Below are 8,189 nucleotides of genomic sequence, written 5' to 3' on the forward strand. Positions count from 1 at the left end.
ATAAGAGAATTAATTGAGTCCACAAAGTGAGTCTAAATTTGCTGGGTACATCTTTTCTAGAAAAGCCATACTTGGTCATAATGGCTACCGTGAATTGCATTAGAAAATCATACAGAAATTAGCTAGTATCCCAACCAAATTATATTAGCTTTTGGAGATCTATAAATAGAGCAGTAGCAATAATGCACAACATCAATTCCAAAAAATCCGTTGACTAGAAACATTGCGAAGTGATTACAATGAAGAAGATATTGGTGACCGGAGCAACCGGTTACTTAGGTGGAAGGCTATGCCACGCTCTGCTCCAACAAGGCCACCCTGTCCGAGTGTTGGTTCGACGCACCAGCGACCTCTCCTCCCTCCCTCCGCCCACTGACGCCGCCGCCGCCATCGAAATCGTCTACGGTGATGTCACCGACTACCGGTCTCTCCTCTCTGCCTGCTCCGACTGCCACGTCATCTTCCACGTGGCTGCCGTCGTCGAGCCCTGGCTTCCCGATCCTTCTAAGTTCTTCTCCGTAAGCTCATCTTCAATTTCTCCAAGATTCTTCTTTTCACATCTAAACTTTCAACTGTACTTGTACTAGGTTGTTGTCGCTGTCAGTACCATGAATGTGTCACTTTTACACAAAAATGAAGAAAATTAAATTAGACCCATGAATTGGATTCTATCATATATATATGATTATGAATAGCTAAAGATTTATTTTTATTTTTTTTAATTAAGAAAATTAAATTAGACCCATAATTGGATTCTATAATATATATGATTATGAATAGTTAAAGAGTGTTTTTTTTTTTTTTTTGGGTTTTGCTTATAGGTGAATGTTGGAGGATTGAAGAATGTGTTACAAGCAGTAAGAGAGACAGAGACATTGAAAAGCTTATATACACTTCGTCTTTTTTCGCTCTTGGACCAACTGATGATGGATGTGTTGCTGATGAGAATCAAGTAGGGAGATATATTGCCTTTTGATTTTGTTCTTTTACTTGTATTTTCTTCTTAGAATAACAAAAATTGTGATGTGATGTGATGTGATGTGGTAGGTTCATCATGAGAAGTATTTTTGTACAGAGTATGAGAAATCGAAGGCATATGCCGATAAGATTGCCATACAAGCTGCATCGGAGGGGGTTCCAATAGTGGCAGTTTACCCTGGAGTTATTTATGGGCCTGGCAAGGTCACTGCTGGAAATGTTGTTGCTAGAATGGTATTAATACTATTGCCTTTTCTTCTGTCTAGTTTCTTTTGATGATGTTGAAACTTGAAATTAGTAGCACTTTATATCTATGCCATTCAGTGGAAGTTAGTTGCGGGACTTTTGTTGTTGTCATCCAATAACTCATGAGAGGAAGTAGATTTTTGCAGCCATGATTGTGGTTTCCATAAAGAGATATTATTACAAATTCTTCCCTTGACCTATGACTGCAGTTGTGACTTTCTGAATTATATATTTTGGAAAATGCGAAAGGTACTACCAGTTTGACTACAACATGCTTACAAACCAACGTATTTCATTGCTTCAAATGCCATGGCATGGTACAAATTTTGAAAGTTATTGGATTATCAAGGGCTCTGGTGGAAGTGCGTGAGATTAAGTCTAGGTGCTAACACTTCATTCTTAAAATGCTAGGCCTAGAGGTTAGGTCTCTATCCAATACCTAGTCCCACCTCCCCCTCTTGGTCGGAACAACACTTTGAGCCTTTTCTATCCTCATAAATAAAATCTGTTGAATTTACTATAAAACCTACCCTGGAAGTGACATGTTAATTGGTTGAGTCATGAGAGTACTCCGATTGGGCTGGGCTTGGGGTTACACCTATAAGGTCTTCATCTACTCCTCTCATTCTCCTTAACTACTTGAGAAAAAAAAATGGTTGAGGCATGCTTTTACTTGTTCCAGTCTTTGGTGTAAGTTGGGAAGAATATTACTTACAGATTTATGGGAATTATCTTTTAATATGGGTTTTTGTCAAGTGAGTACTATTGGATGGTCACCTACAAGATGCACATTTCTTATTTATAGCTCATTTGATGATTTTATGTTTCTCCTTTCAGATTATTGAACGCTTTAATTGGCGGTTACCTGGCTATATAGGGTCTGGAAACGACAAATTTCTTTTAGCCATGTTGATGACGTAGTAGAGGGGCATATTGCAGCAATGAACAAAGGACAACCTGGTGAAAGATATCTACTGACAGGAGAAAATGCATCATTTAGGCATGTTTTTGATATAGCTGCTATCATCACCGAGACAAAAAAGCCTTTGTTTAGTATCCCATTTTGGGCAATTGATGCATATGGCTGGGCCTCAGTTATGTTCTCACGAATTACAGGAAAGCTTCCTCTGATCAGCCCCCGGTATGCTTCATGGTTTTTGAAGTTGCCTTTTAGTCTTATATAATGTATCAATCATTAGTAGACCATTAATTAAAAGAATTCTTCTTGATATTTAAATTCACCAAATATCAAAGTATAAGTTCTCAGTTTATAATAAACCTCTTGAAATAAAATAAGATTGGTGTTTAAGCCTTTTGAAAATTATTATCAATATGTTATATAATGGAAAATAGAAAGAAAATGCCAAATGTTTTGAACTAAACATAAATGTTTTAACATCTTAAATCCAAAATCAAGTGATTTTTAGGAGTTGCTCAAATTGAACAATTATGACATTTACTAAAACCAGGATGTATGTCTTCTCTGGTAACTACTATATGTCTGCACTACATCAATACCTCACACCACTTGAAGTAGGTACTGCAAATGGAATTTTTTACCTTAGGCACATCTCTCTCTCTTTTTTTTTTTTTTTTTTTTGATAACATCTCTCTCTATTGATTGGTAAGCAAATCACACATCTCATTAGACTTCAACCTATGAGCTCATCCATAACCTTGTTCTTATTTGAGTGAATGTGTCATTTGGCGTAAATGGCCTCCTTCCTGTTATTCTCTTTACTTTTTTTTTAAGTTCATCTCATAGACTACAACACAGTCTTACTACTCTTCGTTCAATTTTGGAGCAGACAGTGAATGTTCTAAAACATCAGTGGGCGTATTCCTGTGAGAAGGCTAAAGTAGAGTTGGATTATAACCCTAGAAGCTTGAAAGAAGGACTAGCAGAAATGCTGCACTGGCTGAAGAACCTGGGCTTGATAAAATTCTAATGAGAATAAGTTCACCTTCTTTTCTCTCTCCTTTTTTTGCTTTTTTTTTTTTTTTTTTTTTTTTGTTTTTTTTTTNAGAGTACCTTGTGGGTTCTAATTGGCTTAATTAGTAAATTTTCTTATTATCGAATGCGATACTTGTGTTCAAAGCTCATCTATGCCAAAAAGAAACATATCTTGGCTTGATGGTAAAAGGCAATCATCAAAAGCAATCAAAAGATGTAATATCATCTTAGTGTTAATTTGGGTTCCATTTGCTATGCTCTACTCTGCCAAGAACACATCCAGTCTCTTAGCAATAACGAAGGCAAGAAATTTGGAGAAAACTACTCAACAATCCAGATGCAAAACATCTGGCTGAAAGTTAGCAGCTTCATTGTTCTAATAATTGATTGTGTTTTCAGACATTGAACTCAAGACATTAAGGTAAATGAACCAATATAACTAACAATCCAATAATTTTGATTAATAGATTATTACAAAATATTGCTAGAGGTTCAGATATCAATTACAGCTACAGTGGATACGTATAAGAAGCTCACAAGTTAAACAGAAATTATTCACAAGTAGATCATTTGGGAGTCAGCAGCCTTCTATGACATTGCTTTGCACTTCTCCTACGCAGGGTCCATCTTTCTTTAATATCCCATATGTTATCAACTAGGCCTTCATCAGACATTCCCACAGATATCTCTAGCGCCTTGCGAGATTTTTCAGGGTTTAAACTTTCCCTAATTCTGGCAGTTTCAGCAAGCATGTCGTTTATCAGCATCTCTGATGTCTTGGTTGTTATTCCCCTAAGATACCAGGAAATAGGTGGAGGTGGAACAATGGCTGGTTGAATAAGTTGGTCCAAGCTCACTATTGATCCTACCCTTCCTTTGCCTTTGGTACATGCACAATACTGTTCCCATGTCTCAGGCTTAAAGGGAGAGCAGATTTTCTCATCAATAAACACAGGATCTACTTTCCAGCACCCTTCAAATTTTTTCATAAATCCCGTTTTCACTTGCTTGAACTTCATCTGACAAACAATCATATATTAGAGAGATAAAAAATGGCTAGTTCTCATCACATAATCCAATCTCCATGTCCTAAAGCACAATAATGCAATAAAGGGATGAACTTGCCCCAAATGTGGTATTGTCTCAAGGTTGATAAATGAGGGATTGCTTATGAACGTCATGTGATGGTAATGATGGTACTTACTAATACGAAATGAGGCATCAAATAATATAGCAAGCCTATTTTTCAGAAAATAACAATATGGAAGATAAATGCATATAATTTCAGTAAGTTTCCTTCCAAAACCTTGCGTAGGGGAGCTCTACAATTGGTGTTCGATTAAAAGAAAATCCAGCAATAGCATGTTTTGTTCATACCAGAGAATTGTAAAATTCCTTTTCCATGAGTTTCTAACAACTAAATGCAACCACAACAAAAAATTCTTTAGATCTTCATGTCTGATGAAAATCAGGTTTGTAAGTTGCAACATGAACAGTTCCCCCACCCCCTCCATTTTCCCTAGCATAACACACACACACACACCAACAATGAAAACTGATATCTTACCGAGTGATCTTCTCTGTTTTGATCTACTAAAACATGAACCGAGATGGTTCCTGACCACCAAAGAAATCTCCATATGGCTGCCTGCTCCAATTCAACCACCTGCCTTGAACCTTCATCGACCAAAACTTCTCTGGATATTACTTCCTGAAGCAAGACATTTAACTTGTCATACAAAAATTAGAATCTCAATAAGATGATACAGCTTTAAAACTAGGAGAACTATCATATCATAAGTGAGAGTACCATAAGATAAAAAGTCTACTATATATCGAATACAGGTTTTAATAAGTGAATAGCATGTTTAACTGCAATGTTTCATTACTTCCCTAAGAGATGACGCTACTAAAATCTGAAAGAAATAGCAGATGAACAGATACTACCTACCTTAATATTTTTGAAAACCCTCTTGTTATCAGGATCGATCACAATATTATATACTGCATCTGGAGGCAGCCCAACATTAACTTTGACATTAAGGTTGCAAAGAGAACCTTTTGGTACGCTGACCTGCCAGAGAGAGACATTAGAATCCATAATTCCATATAAGTTGTGGCTTTGATGGAAATCAGTATGGACATCCAGTCACCCAGAGAAACTTTCAACTCTGCAAGATTATCCTAGCAACATATGCAATAGGTTGGACATTTACCATCAGTAAAATAAGTCCAGTATTCTTTTCTACACCACCAGTGTTGCTTTTGGGCCAACTAATACCAATCTAAGTTTATATCACATTTTCATCCCACACGAAAATTTTCATGTGGAACTGGATTTTATGTACTGGCATAACAGAATGTACAAGTGTAGCTACCAGGATTAATCACGTCAGGACTTGACTGTTGCAAAATCTTCTACTCGAATCTCCACTTGAGCCAATTTGTCACAACTAGTTAGAAAACCATGAAGAACATTTTTGTTGCTTAACTCTCACCTTTATTTCTGGAGATTGATCAACCCATGATGGATTTTCTGTCCATGCTTGCATTTGCTTTTCCAAATCAACCTCCCAAGCTGTAGATGATCCTTTCTCCTTTCTTAGGACAGGGTTCACTGAGTTTACTCCTTCAATATCTTTAGCTAATCTTTGTAGCCGAGACTGTGTCAAAAAAGGAGAATTTCTTCAACTTTCAACAAAGATTAATTGCCACTAATCCACTATAGGCTTCAAATGAGAAGGCTAACCTTAAGACAATTCTGAAGCTTGTGAGGAAGCTGCACAAAAAATGTAGAAAATGCTGAATCAAACGCCCTGCGTTTTCCATTTTCCTTGTTCATGTGGATATCTATGTTTGTTTTTGACATCTCTGTCTCACCCATTAAACCCTGAAGTAGTTTGGAAAAGTTAGTTCAATTTCTGTGTTATATACTTTTTTTTTTTTTAATTTTTGAGCTAAACGATAGAAAACTTTATTTAACTAACGAAAGAATACAAGTAAATCAAGTTAAAACCCAAGAAACTATGCAAACATATGCAATAGAGTTAAGGCCTTGTTCTGATTAAAAATTCATTCTTTGAAACTTGTTAGTCATTTTCGACATAATGACTATCCACACAGCAACCAACAACAGTGTAATTATAAGACAGCTACCAAATCACCAAATATGATTAAATGAGTCACATAACTTGCAATAAGAACCACCCACCAAGGTTTGTGCACCACCAATTCCAAATTCAAGAAATTTAGTTCAGTTATAATCAATATCAAGCATGAACCATGAATGAAAAAGCCAAAACCCAAGAGACAAAAAGCAGTTCAGAAACCCCATAGCTCTTTAAAAATTGAGAGGACCCAGAAAAGAAAAAGAAACTCATAATCAAAGAATGTTAGTACTTACTAGTAATTTTTAGCAAGGAATCAGCGTGAATAGATTCACTTCACAACGGGAATTTTGTTATTAGAAGAATATCCCAAGTCCAGTCCACTGTAGAGTCTTTTGAAACTGATCCCAGATTTGCAGTTGGATATGATACGAAAACTTACACAACTGTTGGCCACGTTATGCACACATTTCACAAAAAGTGAGTACCAGCACAGCAGCAATTGTCTTGAAAGAGCTTGGTTGTCTGTTTCTCATCCACTTCTCTGCAACAATCCAACGGTGGTAATCACCAATGGTCTCCACTACATATTGAGGATCCTAGGGTCTCCCAAATGCCAACAAGCTTATATTAATTTATTACAATTTAAAGTAGTTTTAAATGTCAACAGCTATATAAAATAAATGCAATTAGTCAGCACGAAAATTTTGAAAATTTGTTTTTTTTTATTAAGTTAAAAATAAAAATAATATATGAGACTTGTAAGTATTACTCTAAAATCATTTTTTAAAATGATGTGGTTATTTTGTAATAAAGTATAGTTGATAAAATATATTAGATTTTATAATTTTTTTTGAGGAATATAGATTTTATAAATTAAGCTATTTATATTTTTGTTTTGAAAGTTGTGGGGCCCATGGGCCCGATAGCCTCGGCCCATCATGTAGCAGGCCCAAGGCACAGGCCGAGGAGCACAGGCTATTCATGGCTAAGGTGGGGGAAAGCCTCTTTTCCCAATCCGCGCCGAGGACCACCTTATCCTCGGCCTGACAAATGTGATTTTGGGGAGAGACTAACCCCAAAGTAAGCTGTCACTCTCACATTTAATGCACTCAACTAACCCCCCTGGCCGCATTAATGGGGAGGTAACCCCTTGGCAGGATAACGTTGATCAGAGTGAACCACTTGAGTACCGATAAGGCCTCTGATGGGACGGACGGCCAGAAAAAAGGCAAATAGATGATCAACAGATGGAAGGAGAAGATAGAAAGATGAAAACTATAAAAGAAAAGCTAGTAAAGTAAGAAAAGGGGGGGGGGGGAGGGGGAAAAAGAGAGAGAACAATAAGGCCTCCTCGGCCACAGGCCGAGGAGCATCCCCCCATTTGTAAAGGAACTCTTAACATTTCTTATAAGAAAAGTTCATGCATGGTGATCGACGGCCAGCACCTAAACCTTCCAACCCACTCTCTATAAATTTATTGTTTGGGCTTATTGGGCTGAAAATCCATCACTCAGGGTCAATCCAAATTGAGTCCCTACAATTGGCGCCGTCTGTGGGAAGGGATTAGAGTGCTGGCCGGCGCACCGGGCGAGTGTTCTAACTATTCGTTTTACAGTAGGTTGAAAAAAAAAAAAAAAAAAAAAGAAGCATATAGAAGATTTGACAGTAGAAAAACAGAAAGAAAGATCTCGATATTATTATTTTCATGAATAGGAAAATTACATATTACAATCAGAGGCTCAGGCAGGCCTGTTTTACAAGCAAATTTACGAGCTAATAGCCACCTGCTAGTCCTACAATCAGAGGCCCAGGTGGAGCCGCCCTAAGGAAAAGCTAGCCGGAGGGAAGTGTCAACTCGTGCTTTTATTTGGCACCAAGAGAATGGGAGAGCTTGACACACG

General features: G+C 37.1%; 2 protein-coding genes across 2 annotated transcripts; one reads left to right on the plus strand and one right to left on the minus strand.

Moving 5' to 3' along the window:
* Nucleotides 1-213: 213 nt before the first annotated feature.
* On the plus strand, nucleotides 214-2,494 carry LOC136061440 (uncharacterized). The gene is given in 6 exon segments (XM_065768401.1): nucleotides 214-518; nucleotides 822-873; nucleotides 876-952; nucleotides 1,048-1,212; nucleotides 2,062-2,116; nucleotides 2,119-2,494. Coding segments are annotated over 6 exon segments (918 nt in total). The 5' UTR covers nucleotides 214-239; the 3' UTR covers nucleotides 2,409-2,494.
* A 1,120-nt stretch (nucleotides 2,495-3,614) lies between these two features.
* LOC111996456 (uncharacterized) lies at nucleotides 3,615-6,889 on the minus strand. The gene is made up of 6 exons (XM_024028438.2): nucleotides 6,582-6,889; nucleotides 5,928-6,068; nucleotides 5,677-5,841; nucleotides 5,130-5,252; nucleotides 4,746-4,889; nucleotides 3,615-4,197 (listed from the first exon to the last, which is right to left on the minus strand). The coding sequence occupies exons 2-6, from the start codon at nucleotides 6,060-6,062 to the stop codon at nucleotides 3,745-3,747; spliced, it is 1,020 nt and encodes a 339-aa protein (XP_023884206.1). The 5' UTR covers nucleotides 6,063-6,068; nucleotides 6,582-6,889; the 3' UTR covers nucleotides 3,615-3,744.
* Between the last annotated feature and the right edge of the window lie 1,300 nt (nucleotides 6,890-8,189).

Source organism: Quercus suber, unplaced genomic scaffold, assembly GCF_002906115.3.
Source record: "Quercus suber isolate HL8 unplaced genomic scaffold, Cork oak 2.0 scaffold_929, whole genome shotgun sequence".
Lineage (NCBI taxonomy): Eukaryota > Viridiplantae > Streptophyta > Magnoliopsida > Fagales > Fagaceae > Quercus > Quercus suber.

Coding starts and splice junctions, on each gene's coding strand:
- LOC111996456 (XM_024028438.2), bottom strand. CDS start 6,062: ATGGGTGAGACAGAGATGTCAAAAACAAACATAGATATCCACATGAAC. Junction 5,842..5,927: donor AGCTTCAGAATTGTCTTAAG/GTTAGCCTTCTC, acceptor TTTTTGACACAG/TCTCGGCTACAAAGATTAGC. Junction 4,198..4,745: donor AAAACAGAGAAGATCACTCG/GTAAGATATCAG, acceptor ATTGTTTGTCAG/ATGAAGTTCAAGCAAGTGAA.